General features: G+C 45.9%; 1 protein-coding gene and 1 long non-coding RNA gene across 2 annotated transcripts in view; one reads left to right on the forward strand and one right to left on the reverse strand.

Annotated features, from left to right (window-relative positions):
• Nucleotides 1–3348: 3348 nt before the first annotated feature.
• LOC129382794 (uncharacterized) lies at nt 3349–5107 on the reverse strand. The gene is made up of 3 exons (XR_008610827.2): nt 4669–5107; nt 3789–3863; nt 3349–3730 (listed from the first exon to the last, which is right to left on the reverse strand). It is a non-coding gene; the product is annotated as an uncharacterized lncRNA (long non-coding RNA).
• An 8661-nt stretch (nt 5108–13768) lies between these two features.
• LOC126523919 (uncharacterized) overlaps nt 13769–14983 on the forward strand; it is a 359924-nt gene continuing 358709 nt past the window's right edge. The window contains exon 1 of the mRNA XM_050172335.2: nt 13769–13939. Coding sequence (XP_050028292.2) covers nt 13871–13939 — 69 coding nt within the window. The 5' untranslated portion in view covers nt 13769–13870. The remainder of the gene's footprint in view (nt 13940–14983) is intronic.

Raw genomic sequence — 14983 nt, forward strand, 5'->3', positions numbered from 1 at the left:
ATAGTAGTAGGGGGAGATGTTCCACAGGACTGGAAATCAAGCAGAATGATATTAGTTTACAAAGGTAAGGCAAGCAAGGACAACATTAAATCCTACAGGCCAATACCTATCACATCAGTCATATACAGAGTAGCAATGCAGATGGTGAAAAAGAGAATGGAGGAATGGGCAGAAAGTGAAGAGATCTTGGGAGAACTGCAGAATGGATTTAGAAGGAACAGAAGGCTAGATGATAATTTATTTGTTATAACACAGTGCATAGAGATAGCGACAGCCAGGCAGAAACTGCTATGGATAGCTTTTTTAGACATTAGAGGAGCCTATGATAATGTAAACCGAGAAAAGTTATGGAGCCAGTTGAGGGAATATGGTCTAGATAGAAAGATGATTGAGTTCCTACAACAAGTTTATACAGATAATGAGGTAGAGATAGCATGGGAGGGGGAAACTACAAAGCCAGCTAATATAAGAAGAGGTCTCAGGCAGGGCTGTCCATTGTCGCCTCTGCTTTTTATGATTTACATGAGCCAAATGGAAAAGAGACTAGAACAGAGCACAATAGGAACTGACATAAGCTATATGCTGGAAGGGCAGAAGGTAGCTCAAGTACTAGCCGGACTGATGTATGCAGATGATATTGTACTGCTTGCTGACACCCGAGTAGGGCTACAGGAACTAATGAGCATATGTGGAGAGGAGGGAGAAAAATTGGGACTGCAATTCAGTAGAGAGAAGTCTGGGATAATAGTATACAATGAAGAAAGGGGGGAACCATTGGAAATACAAAGCACTAAGATTGATCATGTTGAAAAATACAAGTATTTGGGCATATGGCTCACCATCATCATCATCAGCCTGGTTACGCCCACTGCAGGGCAAAGGCCTCTCCCATACTACTCCAACTGCCCCGGTCATGTGGCATATGGTTAAACGAGGGCAAAAAGTACTTGGAAGAACAGGAAAAAATTATGATTGAAAAAGTGAAAAGGAACTCAGCTGTAATGAAACACAAGACACTTTGGAACTATAATAGGTACGAGGTGGTTAGGGGCGTATGGAAAGGGGTTATGGTACCTGGCCTCACATTCGGAAATTCAGTACTGTGCATGAAATCATTTCAGGCATGCATGGAAACGAGACAGAAAAGTGTAGGCAGGTTGGCTTTAGGAGCACACAGGAACACCCCTAATGAGGGAGTGCAGGGGGACATGGGATGGACGTCATTCGAAGGTAGAGAGGCAATAAGTAAACTAAAATTTGAACAGAGACTCCCAGCACTGGAGGAAAAAAGGTGGGCAGGAAAAGTGTACAAATATCTCTATATGAAAAGTTTGAACACAAAGTGGACACTCAGAACGAGGAAGCTGAGGAATAGATACCTACAGCCGAGGGAGGGGATCCAACGTGGTTCTAGTGTGGGAGAGGAGGTGAAGGAGACGGAAAGAAAAATGTGGGAAGAAAGAATGCTCGGAAAGCCAGCGCTATCAATGTATAGGTCACAAAAACAGGAGATTAAGAGAGAGCTCTTATTTGATAACTCGCGGGGCAGCTCACTATTATTCGAAGCTAGGACGGGGGTTTTGAGAACGAAAACATACAGGGCTAAATTTGAAGACGTGGACCTTCGGTGCACAGCTTGCGGAGCCGAAATGGAGACCACTGAGCATATAGTGCTGAGATGCACAGACCTTCGCCCGACCCTGGCAGAGGGAACAGTGGCAGATATGGAAGGGGCATTAGGTTTTCCCGGGGAACGAGGGCAAATAGACGAGAAAAGAGTGGCAGTAACGAAGGGGAGGCTAGAGGATTGGTGGAGGAAGTCAAGGGAGAGATAATACCATAAATCGGGGAGATAATGTTTCCTCTACTTTTTTAGATAGTTATTTTGGGAAGAGGAGGGGAGTGAAAACTAGTTTAAGGAAAAGAGGATATAAAGAAAGGAAAAAAATAATAAAATAGGAGGGGGAGCAAAAGGCTAGGTGGCGCCAGCCGCCGCCCGATACAAAGGGTATAGCCGCCATCCATCCATCCATCCACCCACTTAGCGTCTCGCTTGTAGTGTCGTGATGTGTGCGTGCAGCCGCGTGTCTGGGCTTTATAAGTTGGTTCTTTATTCTATGTTGCGGGACGGTGTGGGTGTGGTCCATGTTGGCCGTACAGGTGGCAGTTATGCAACCGAGGGATGATCCTGTTGAAGTTTCCGGCGGTATGCGGTTTTCAGCGGTCACGCCTGTTGCAGGAGTGTCACTCGACGAGGTTACGAGCTCGAAGCTGTGGTCAGATTCCTCGTTGGCGTTCCGTAATTCTCTTCGCACGGGCGCGGTGTGTTGCAAAACTCGCTTTCGCGATCAATGGTCGCGACGATAGATCGGGTTTTTTTAATTATTATAAGTACTGATCCACCTATAGGGCACATGTAACCGACAAACGGAAATCTCAGGAGAGCACCTGAGATTATAATAAAGCAGGCGGCACAGGAACTCCAGGGCGCCCAAGGGACAGTGGGGGGATCAAAGCTCGAAGCAGAACGGTACGTAGGTTGGGGCCGCCGAGGCAGGTGTGTGCCAGAGAGTGTTCGCACGGACAGCTCCCCTGGCACGCGCAGCAGTGCCTCGCAAGGTAGAGATACTTTAAAAGCACCTGCGCCCATGATCTTTCTTTTGCCTCGGTGCAGTGAGCACGATTAACGAGAATAATATGGAGGGCATCCGGTGCGGTCGCGAATGCGTCATGGCAAATGTAGCTCGCGTCGCCTGGCGTGTGTAGTAATATCAGAGTTGGTTGTATGAACTTTATGCATAATACGCTTTGTTACGGTACCTTAACGGAATGGGTCTAGAGGACGGTATTGGTACATTTTTTCGTACCACCCTAATCCTATACCTCCCACTACAAACACACACACATACCCCCTTTCTTTATGTATACATACAATTCCTTGCCATGGCGGATCATAGCCTCCTTTATTTTTGAAAAATAGAGGAGGCTATGGACGGATTGACCAGTTCAAGTTGTCAATTTGTCAGTAACTGTCATAGGAATCACTGTAATAAACACAATTCCACGATCAGATTGTTTACTTTCATTTTTGTTGTAGCACTGAGGACTACATAGAACTTTTTTTTGTATATGTGAGAGAAGTATGTGGATATCACGAGCTTAAGCCAATGTGCGATACACAGACAAAGCAGCTGCTACAACATGAACAGCATTGAATGCCACACAACACATACGTAATTAAAGGTGCAAAATTTAAGGGGGAAGCTTCAAAATACGCTCTGTAGCACTGCAAAGCATAACATATATTGTATGTGTACAATAAATGTTCAAAAAAACAATGCATCAATGTCCCATTTACCTTCAAGTTTATTATCAAGTTCAAGTTTACTGAAGTTTATTATGAGCATATGTACAACAGGAATCTACTGACACACCCGCAGTGAAGGTGGCTGTTCGAGGTGTGCTGGCTGCCTCAGTGTAAGAAAAAGAAATTGGGTGACTGTCGACACCAGTACCACTACTTCTTGCCTCTGACCTGCACGTGCCTCCGCGGCATCGTTGTGCACAAGTATACTGGCGTGGAGAGGCGTAGGAGTCATCCGTGAGAAAGAGTATCGTTTACATGGAGAAGTGGCTGTTCACATTGCCTGTCGCTTTCCCTCAAATGTTTCCTTGGCGACTAGGGTGACACACCCGCAGTCAAGGTGGCCGTTCGAGGTGTGCTGGCTGCCTAAACGAAAGAAATTAGATGAATGTCGACACCAGTGCTATTGCTTCTTGCCTCTTACCTGCATTTGCTTCCACAGCCTCTTGGCTTGCGGAGTCTGTATGAGGGAGCTGCTGTGGCTAGGCGTAGGCATTGTCTAAGCAAAAAGGAAAGGCCATTCAAATGGGGAATTATGGAAATAAATGCAGTTGTTATGTCTGCTTCTTGCACTCTTCTTGCTTAAAAATTTTCAAACATCGTGTCCAGTACACACCAGCACTTTGACTGCTTCTGCTTTTTACCTGCAGGTGTTGCTGCGAGATCCTTAGTATGGCTGCGCGCAGCAATGTAACACTTGGTGGAGGCATTTGAAGTGGTAGCCAAAAATATAAAGAATCATGCTTGTCCGCATGAATGCTTTCAATTTCTAAATGCAGTGGTAACTATCACTATTAGTGCAAGGCCCCCCACATCTATGTGGCAAGTGCCATAGCTCGAAACTGTATTTTTCCTTTAGTGTTTCACAAGGCATCTGATATGTCCACATTAGATGCGATGTGTTTGTTTTTATTTATCCCAGTGTGGAGAGAGCATCATTAAATTGTTTTTTTATTATTGCGTGTCTTGCTTTTTGGTTTATTTCTGAATTTATCAAGCAGCAGTCTCGCGATGCTAAAGTGACTTATGTAATGGCAATCAGCTTTTGTATTGCAGAAAAACAGCGCATTTCCTGACCCATTGTTTGACATCCCCTCACTCGCATAATTTTGCAGAGTATTCTACCTATATTGACTTGCTTGACCTCCACTAAAGAGTCTTGAATTTTCAAATACGACTCTTTCCTTAAAATCATTCGACACTTCTCATAATTTCTGTACCTTGGCCTTTTGATACTCTGCATTCACCATTTTTGCTTGTTTCTAACTAGAAATGTCTTCTTTAATTTAGAGCTTAAATTTTACCTTTGGAACACACGGAAGGGCTTGCCATTGCATATCTGCATAAAAGGGAAACATGTTTCATTAAACATTTGCAAAATCCAATTGAAGATTGATGAATGCAGCTTGCAGTGTGATATGACTGAATGAGCCATAAAAGTAACTCATCTCACTTGGTAAATTAAAGCACATATTAGTGTGATGTACAAGATACGTTACACTAACGTGGTGGGTTCTCTTGCTTATACAGCAAAATAATCGGTGCGCGAGAAGAAAAAAATATTTTTGCATACCCCTTGTACGTACAGACTTAAGTAAAATGAGCTGGAGCTGTCCACACGATCTACTTATTTTATCTGCGAGTATGGTCAACAAAAATGTGTCCCAGCTGCTTAGTGGTATTTAAGATTATGTCAGTATTGCATAATCTATGTTCTCTAAAATAATTGAATTTTGAAAATGCTCGCAGGGATCTGATGTGCATATCTGCAGTTTATGGATACATGTAAAAGACTCAGCATCAAGTGCAAGTGAATGGTCCCACAGGCCCGGAGTCGATCATGCAAATAGATTCGCTGCACAAATGTGTGACCAGAAAAGATATTCCACATGAAATGGCATGAAAGGAAGTGTTGAAAATATTGCACAGTTAATAAAACGCCTACGCTATTAATATGTGGGTTGATGCACTCGTTATGCAAAACGGAGGTGAGGCGTGCAGACAGGACACAAGAGTAGAGTATTTACAAGCAAACAACACGAGCGCCGCCCACTTCTCTACTCTTGTGCCCTGTCTGCACGCCTCACCTCTGTTTTGCATAATGAATCCTTACCAACTAGCTCAGCTTTCTGTCGTTCTAAGTCTCGATGCACTCGATTTCGTCCACATTAGGCACTCGCCTCTTGATTACTTCGTGGCACAGAAATACTCGGCATCAGGCTGTTTTTCTGCTGTGGCCTTTGTAGAAGCATGATTGTTCAAAGTGCAACAATTAAACAGATTCTTTGAGTTGCTTGTGGCTTCGCCAGTACAATTCCGGTGCGCTGGTCCGCCTGTCCAGCAATTTCCTACTGAAGGGAAACCTGCAAATAAAAACACCGCTCCGCATGTAGAAAAATGCTATACTGTGACGCTTCTCAAACGGTTGTGATGCACCACAAGAGCTGCCTACTCGCGTGATATTCTCAACAAGGAGATACATTCGTTTACTTACATGTGAAGGTATATGCCAGAGCACTTCAGGGCTTCGGTGGCGCATAAGGCACGAGTGTGCCATAGCGTCCGATGTCGACGCGCGATCGCATGTCAAACCTAAACGGTACGAAACTGCTACGCATCCACAAAACAGATTCGAAACCGAAATTCGCGTCAAAAAAAATCCTTTATTGCATGAATGCGTGCATCGTGATTTACAGAAGTCACGGACTTAGCGATCGCTTTCTGTAAACTTAATATTAGCGCACCACTTTCGTAAAGCCACCAGGTATGCGTTCTTAGATGACAAAGCATAAGGTGACCTGTGCTTGTTTTCAGCTCTTTCAATAGTAATTGCGCTGGCCACATTGACCAGGGCTGCTGTCCAGTCCATCGCTACTAGATACTTTTCAGTTGTAAAACTCCGCCTGGGAGCGGCGCGAGAACGTGACCCTCTGCCGTCTCCTCTCGCGAGGTGGCGCTGCCGCCACGGTTGGCCTAAGGTCCCTCTATAATTTCCAAGGTAGCGCCATCTGCCGCGCGCGCCACCTAGGAAGTTCCTGTAGCAGACGGCGCCCACGCTAAACCGCGGCGCCGCGGCATTCGTGAGGTGAAAAAATATCTGCATACGCGCGGAAATAAAACCTTCTGGTGCCTGACTGTAGCGAAAAACGAAAGAAGGACCCGAACTGCTAAATTTAGTCCTTTAATTTCAAATAAGTGCTCCAAGAAAATAGCTCAAGAGAGCGTAATGAGGGCTTGATCGCCTCGATTCCGCGTGTTTACATTTCGTTCGTTTGCGCTCAATCGCCGCGCGAGCCTTGGTGATTGCTTACGCTTAATCCCGTATGCTCTGTGAAATCTTTTGCATGTAAGTGTGCTGCGTACACATAGCGCTTGCATTGAACGAAGAAGTCGTGTAAAAATGAAGGCTGACAGTCGCTTGGACCGGAAAACTTTCGACATAACGTCGCTCAAACGTGCGATTCTCAAAGCGCGCGACCCTCACGGCAAATAAACAACATCCTGTGTGTTTGTGGAAACGAGTGCGCCAACAGTCTTCTTGTCGCTGAGTTGTGTCTGTCGTGTAGCGATTACACGACGACTGCTGTGTCTTGTGGTTCAATGCTACGAGCCAGTGCAACTGTCGTGACATGATGAAGAGGTGGTATGGATCGTGTCAGCGTGTCTCCTCGATCGTGTTCGGGCTGCCAGCGCGATCTGATCTCGCGGCACACCAACATCGAGCGTAGTGTGTGCGCGTGTGTGAATGTGGTTGACTGTTCTCGTGAACCGTGCGACGTCGCCGCGTAAACTCGAATCATGACGCGCATTGTTGTGTTTATCCCTTTTCGCCTCCGTGCACCGCTAAATCCCCGTAAGAATTAGAGGGCCCTTATACGAAACGCACGCGGATTGACCCAGCTATTACTGCACTGTGTTTTGCTGGCAATCCGCGCATCGCTTGTGGCGTTTTTCTTATGTTCATTTGCAGTTGTGTGTTTTTCATCAGTAAAATGGCATTGCCGATTACTGAAACATCTTCGAGTGTAAGGGAAACTTGGAAGAACGAGCTCGCAGCTGTATGTAATGTACTTTGATATACTTTATTACGCTTTATTATTTGACGGCCAGTAGCTGTGGCTATGCAGTATTCGTTTTTAAAAACAGAGTAATGCAGGCACTTAGCAATATATTTATTCGCATACGCAATGCACAAAATACGATTAGGATATTGGAAATTACATTTTGGACATGTTGTAAAGCGCATTTAACAACGCGCGCACAAACACGGGAAAGTGTAAAAGTAGAATTCGCTGCTGAATTTTATTTTTTATCGCACGTAACGCAATGCGGATATTTGTCAGCGAGTTAATGCGTTTCTGCCCCACTATTTACTTGCATGCTAGGTCATACTGCACTTGCTAAGTCAACGGGCTCGTAATGCACTAAAATCAGTAATCTCCACAAACTTCGGCCGTCAACATTCATGCGCGCGTATGAAATAATACTGCAGCTCTGCACACACAGGTGTATACTTTCTCTCGCACCTTCGTATCGCTCTACGTTACTTTCCTCGCATAGTCGTGCAGTTACCGACGATTCAGTCTTTCCGTCCATTTCTATGCAACCAGAATTACCTTCTGGTTAGGTTTTGTTTGCTGCGCGGGATGCAAAATAACTTCTTGTCGTCCTCCGTCTGATCTCGGCACCCATCTGCACAGCAACAAGGCATTTCGGTCCTTCGCATCCTAGGTCATGCCGATCTATTCAGCGGGCTCACAGCGAACTAAAATAAATAATCTCCACAAACTTCGGCCCTCAACATTCATGCACGCGAGTGAAATACTATCACCGATCGACACACGCACGTGTATACTTCCTATGGCACCTTTGTATCGTTGTATGTTACTTGCCTCGCATAGTCGTGCTGTTACCGACGGTTCAAAGTCCGTCCGTGCAATTCTGTGTAACCATACTTTTCGTCTGGTTAGGTTCTGGTTGCCGCGCGCGATGCAAAATAACTTCTTGCCATCCTTCGTCCGGTTTCGGCACCCAACCGCACAGCAACAAGGCATTTCCGACCTCCCGGAACGAAATTATCGCAGCGATGTGCAAAGCACAACAGGCGAAACGCGCGCTCTTCGCCCGGCGCGCAGGAACTTTCATGGCGGCAAAGGGGCGGAGCAAGGTCACATGTCACCGATCAGCCTATCGCAGGCGTTGTCGGCTGGATCAAAGCCTGGCGGTACTTTTAAATGATTGAGGGACTTTAGGTTGGCCCGGTTGTCTACGGAAGCTTCCCAAGGCGGCAGCGCGCCGACAACTCAATGCCAGATGGTTTTTTTTTTTTTTTTTTTTTTTTGCTGCTCTCCGTGGCGCTAAATATTTATAGAATAGCCTTTTTACATTGTGCACTCTGTAAAAAAGCAGCTAACAGGTGAATGAAGAGGACAGTGAGGCTTTTCGTTTGTGTCATGTTGTTTTATGTACACCTGAAGAAAAGAATAGGACGGGTACAACGCGGGACTGATGAATCTAAGCATGCTGCATCGATATTCACAAAAGACGCACTTTCTTGGTTGCTACAGCTACCTTGTGACTGCTTTCTAGTTGACAGTTTGTATCCCTGGAGTAAAAATGTATCCGCATAACAATGAAGAAATTCAGTAATTCGCACGTGAACGCGAACATATGCTCTGCACAACCAAGAAGAGGGAGGCAGCACCCCTCTAGATCATCTAAAACCTTCCAAAATATACCTCCGCAAAGGCCTGCCTCATCCGAGGAAGTTGACACACTTTTGTTAGCAGTCTTCATAAAGCCCAGCATCTTTGGCGTCGGGTGCTTTAAGGAACTTTGCTTGAGACTTCTGCACTCAGTTGAGTAACTGTCGCAGCCAACTGCTGGGATTTCAAAGCTTATGTCAGCTATGCATAGATCACATGGTGCGCCCTTTCTGACTTTATGAATGGCATATCCACACAGATAATAAACAACATTGTCCCCTATGTTTCCTCGAGCATAAGCGTGCTCATTGCAAGCACATTCTGGTGAGCTGCTTAATTGGCTCCAGGCAACTTATCAACGTCGCCTCAATATGGCATTGCGAAGACTACTTTTTTTTTTACTTGCAGGCTTCTCTCGTCTGCTTGAATGTGTCGTTGATGCCGACGAGCACAGGGCCTGGCACACCTTCCACACTACCACGTAGCGCTGTTTTAACAGGTGTATACAGGCTTAATTAAGAAGGCGGAATATCTGCGTGAAGTTGATTATAGTAGGATGGGACTCCCCATCTCAACCGAAGGAACGCACTAGTCCGATGTACTGCTGAAAAAAAACATAAGTGAGGGAATTTCCTAGCAAACAGTGCAATGTGAATGCAGTCACAACAGATGTGAACAGTGTGCCTTACGTCCGGTGGATCTTGATTTAACTTGGCTATCGAAACATAGAGCGCACCTGGACGCGGCAGATCATCGACAATGTCTAAAATCGACATCAGAGTTCTTTGTCGTTTGTTGTGATGCAAAAAGCTTCAGGTTCTTTTGAATTGCATTCTGTTCTGTAAAGTTTAGCAGTTCCAAAAAATCATTGACGACCTGAAATTACAAGTTTGTAGCCCTTAGGAAATGCGCACGAAGTTCAAAGGCGGTGGTGTGGTACACTATTTCGTCGTAGAATGATCGCAAGTTTTTAATAACACACACAAAAAAAACAGGAGCCAAAACATACAAAGTGATAGTTAGGAAGGGGGCTGCACCCTCCCTAGCTATCACTTTGTCTCTTTCTCGTGGTTTTTCTTATTTCATTGCCGTTTCATTGTTCCATTGCAGGCATGTTTGCTCACAAGGCGAGCAGCATTTTCCTGGCACACAAATAAAAAACACGAGCAAAACGTGGCACGCTGCTGCACGCATCGGCGTCCCTGTCCGCCCGCACAAACGTTGTTCACAACGCCCGCCTTCGGGCCGACAGTGGCGCGCGCGCCACCCCGCGGGCGCGACAGAAAGGGGCCAGGTGCCGCGGCGGAGTTTGACAACTGAAAATAATCTAGTAACGTTGGTCCAGTCCAGCCACTGTAGCTGCTGATTATAGTGAACTAGAATTCTAGTTCACTATACTGCTGATCAGCCATCGCCCCCCCGAGGGCTTCGTGATTGCTGCGCATGCGTGAGCTGAGAGAAGGTGAGAAAGGAGAACAACTCTTTTTTTGCAAGATGTGACGTCACATTGTTGCTTGTTTTTACTTTTTTGAAAGAGGTACTCTCGAACGTAGATTAGCCATTGCCGTCGTGTCGGCTGCAACATAGAGTTTCCTACAAAAATTACTAGAGGGAACTCTGGCGCTGCAGTCGTTGTCCTACCATGGGAATGATGGGAAGTACATGGATTTGTCTGATCTTCGTGCTTATGGATTCAAACGTTCTTGTGGCTTTGTATATTACGCTATATAAATCTTATTGTCGTATATTTCAGCGCAATCTATATTCTTCGAAGTGCAGAAGACGCCGGGAAAGCGTACAATTGCTATTAGTTGCAACGATTGAGCTTGTCTATGTGCCCAAATCGAAACGCGCCAAGCGTCTCAAAGCACTGGCATGCCCGCGATAAATTCACAAGTGCGTTTCATTCGCTTGTCGATACATGCATCCGTGGCTTAATGGTTTCAATATCAGGCTTCTGTACCAGAGTCCCTGTGTTCGAATCCTACCGTCGGGCAATTTTAATTATGTTTATTTAATTATGTATTACGCAATAAACTGTTGAAAATGACGAGTTTACAAAGTCACAAAGCCGTTTGAAGCCAAAAGGACGAAGTTTAGGCAAATCCATGTACTTCCCATAATTCCCATGCTGGGACAACCGCTCCCGTTGTAGCTCACGTAGACACTAGCGCCAGAGTTCCCTCTAGTAATTTTGTAGGAAACTCTATGGGCTGCAAGACGTTCTGCGCGCGCTTGGCGCGCTTTTGTGCGTGTCGAAAGCGTATAACGTGCGCGATATTCGCGCGAGCGCAGTTTGACTTGAGCAATCGTGGGCTTGGACTCCGTGACATTTGCTTTCGTCATATGCGAGTTAGGGGCTTGCCGACAGGTAAACCGTCGCTGTACTTAGGTGAATACCTTGTTTTTCGTGGTCCTGAAATAAATAGCGCGTCGCTGCGATGGCGACTTCAATAGTCACCATCGCAGCGACTATTGAGTAAAGTGCTGGTTTTCATATGCTATAGCTGCTGTGTGCATTAAACTCAAAACTCCCTTCTTAGCAACATCACCCAGGAATGCCCACTCCAAACACTCTGTCACATGCACTTTGACAGCATCTGCTTTGATCTACCTAATTGCATATCAGTAAAGATGTGTTTAGTTCACTAAAGACTGACAATGCTGCATTCGAATGGAACCAAACTGTTCTCGAAAAGTTCTTGAAACCAGTCAAGTAGGTTTTTGAGAACTTTTAATCTGGCAAAATGACAAAATGAAAGTTATTTGAAATAAGTGATGCAATGCTGATGAGGTTTGGGCATGCATTTCAAGGTGCTTGGCCTTCATCTCTAATAATAGTGAACCTGCCAAATTGGCAAAGATATTGAATGAATTCTTCACTAGGCCCAACTATTTTGTTGCTGCCCTATATTGTCTCTATAGGAAGAGTGCACAACAAAAATCTTGTGGCTTCCTGTTATCATCACACCCTATAACTTCCTTAGATGTAGGGCCATTTGATATTCACCAATAAATACTTACACAGGATTTAGATGATGCCTTTAAAGATGTGTCCCTCATGCTTACATGTAAAGGAGCACTGACATTAAACTTTTGGACTGAATTTTTTTATATTAAAGGGACCCTGAAACGATTTTGACGATTTTCTACAAACATACTGAGTCGTTAGAGTAGGTCCTTCTGATCATTAATTGACACATCTAAGTGCTCCGCGTAAAGCGTGTAATTTATTATAAGGTTTTAAAGATGCACATCGCTGCCGATCGCAGCACGCTGCTCGGCGGAATTTTAAGCCGCCCCTACCCATATGACGGAAATCACCCATATGACGTTAGTGGGGCGAGCTATCCGATTGGCTGACCAGGGCGCGTGATCAATAATTTTTCCAACTTTATGGTAAACAAATGATCTTCGTAATAGTTGGAATGTTAGTTAATTTGTTTTTGTAAAAAGAAAGTAACATACAGGGAAGGCACAAGAACAATTTTTCAGTACACTTAAGCACTTCCGGCACACAGCAAGCGTCGTCTGCTTGTGTTACAACGTACTCCATTTTGACGAGAGCTCCGCGGTCAGAGTCGGTCTCAGTCTTTTTGCGAGCACTATGTTTCGACTTTGTTGCCTTGTGGACTGCAAACCTAGCGACTGGCAATATGTCAAGCTGCGACATCGCGTCCCTCTACAAGGCAGCATACGAGCGAACTGGCTGCTGCGCATCGGACTGCCGCTATCCGATCGACGCCAGGATTTGCGCGTTTGTGGCCGTCACTTTACACCGGAAGATTACTAACGCAATAGCGTTTGTCGAGTCCGGTATTAGGGCAAACGCAAGCGCAAGGGGACAGGGTCTGGCCGCCTTAGGCCTTCCGCACATTGGACTTCTTCGATTTTCGGAGTTCTGGCAGCCCGCTGGCAGCCAGACGGCAGCCAGCTAGTGCCGGTCCTGAAGGGAAGTCAACGTGAGGTGGGATCCTAAGAAAACCCGAAGCCGCCCGAAGTTTGCAAAATCGAACACTTGGACAGCCGACCACGGGATAAACGTAAACATGCTATACCAGCATGTCAGCGGCCGGTCTGGCCGGCGCGCTCTCGGCGTAGTCGGTCCATTTATGTGTTCCCAGCTTGAAAATATACAGCTGTATTCAAGAATACGATCGCTTTTGCGAGATTTCGCGCGACTGGGCATCTCACTTTGCAGAGCGTAACAAAAGGCCTGCGACGCGTCCGATGCCAAGACGCAAAATCGCACCTAAATAATCGCGAAAGCGATCGCTCGAGGATGCCTCGAGAGATCGGTTTCCTCCCTTTGTTCAAACTTTTGCTGACATTGCTTGGCGCACATTCTTCTAGAAATGTGTGCCAAGATTAACTCAGACATTTACACCTGTACTGGAGCTGTGATTCTGATTTGTGATAATATTCTAGTCATATTACATGCTGATCAAAGCGCTCTTAGCTGTAGTCATTTAAACACGTTTTATAACATTTTTTGTATGTTCCCACATTTACTAAAAGTAGCTTTAAGTGTTGGCTGTGATAATGTCTTGAGTTGCATAATAAATGAAAATGCAACGTTTTTCCATAACGTGGCTACTTTTTTGGCTACATTTCTGTGTGTGGCCGAAATTGGCTACTTTTCTGGCTACTTTCCCAGATTTTTTGGCTACTTTTCACATTTTGGACCTGGCAACCCTGGTTGGCATCACTGGCCCGCGGTTTTATGTGTCAAACTGGTGTCAAACGGCCACGCATCCACCGTTTGTCTTCTGCATTTCGCCGATGACTGGCGTCGCCGAGCATGGGAGGCTCGTACGATCTGCATAGCATCGTTCGCAACCTGCGCTCAAACAAGGTTACGGACCGCAAAGTACGTGCCTGCGAGAAGGAACCTAACTATTGTTGCGGATTTGCATGCTGCGCGGGAAACATGCCGTGGCTGGAAGAATGAAATAATGATTGTGAAGTGGGCAGTAATATGTTGAACCCTTTTAACTACCGACGAACGCTCAGCGTATGCATTTTTGTCTTTTGAGTAGTGCCGTCAAGTACTTAATGACAGAGCTTCATTGCTGCTCACCTTACGGTTCTTTTTTGTTTTTTATAGCGAGTAGGTACAGCGGTGAACAAACCAGAAAACTGCGCATTAACACGTGAAATGCTCGTGTTTCGTTGGCCGTATATTTTTGCCGTGGCAAACTTGTAAGTTGATGTGGGACTTGCGAAAATATGGACCACTTCTTGCATGTTCGCCAGAATGTTTCAATTCCGTGTGATTGGTTAAAGAATTTTAGTATTGACCAGCTGTTTCCTTTCATGAATACACCACCTATTTATAAGCACCTTCGCGCGCATGCGTCACGCCCAACTACCGGGCGTGATAAGCTCGTTCGTGACGCGTCGGTGGTGTGCTTGCTGCAGGTTGGCCTGCATGTCTCCCAGAGAGCCTTGCGTGGCCCAGATGGTGATGTCTGCTTACAGTGCGTGTTGCACCCCGGGAACGGCCTGCAGCTGTGACCAAAATGCACGTCCAAAATTGCTCTCTCTCTACAGTATGGTCCAATCCCTGAACAACCTGAGATTAGAGCCCTCAGACTTTTCATCAACCAACACCGCCGGTCCGACACAACACTAGGGAAGCTGTGGAAGGTGGGGGGACCAGGTGGGCTGCATGGTCCGCCGGGTTTCCAACAAGCTGGGGGGTCTCGCATGCAAAGATGCCTTGTAGCTGGCCAATGCATTTGTGACTAGTCAAATCTTGTATTAGACTCCATTCCGCAAGCATGAGGAGAACGCCCTTGAGGTCATCCTCCGAAAGATAGTTAACCGGCCCTCGATCTCCTGGTCAGCACCTCTAACCAGCGCCTTCTGGGCCTGGGGATGGTGAATACATTTTGGGAGCTCAAGGAAGCTC

This window comes from Dermacentor andersoni, chromosome 6, assembly GCF_023375885.2.
Source record: "Dermacentor andersoni chromosome 6, qqDerAnde1_hic_scaffold, whole genome shotgun sequence".
In the NCBI taxonomy this organism is placed as follows: domain Eukaryota; kingdom Metazoa; phylum Arthropoda; class Arachnida; order Ixodida; family Ixodidae; genus Dermacentor; species Dermacentor andersoni.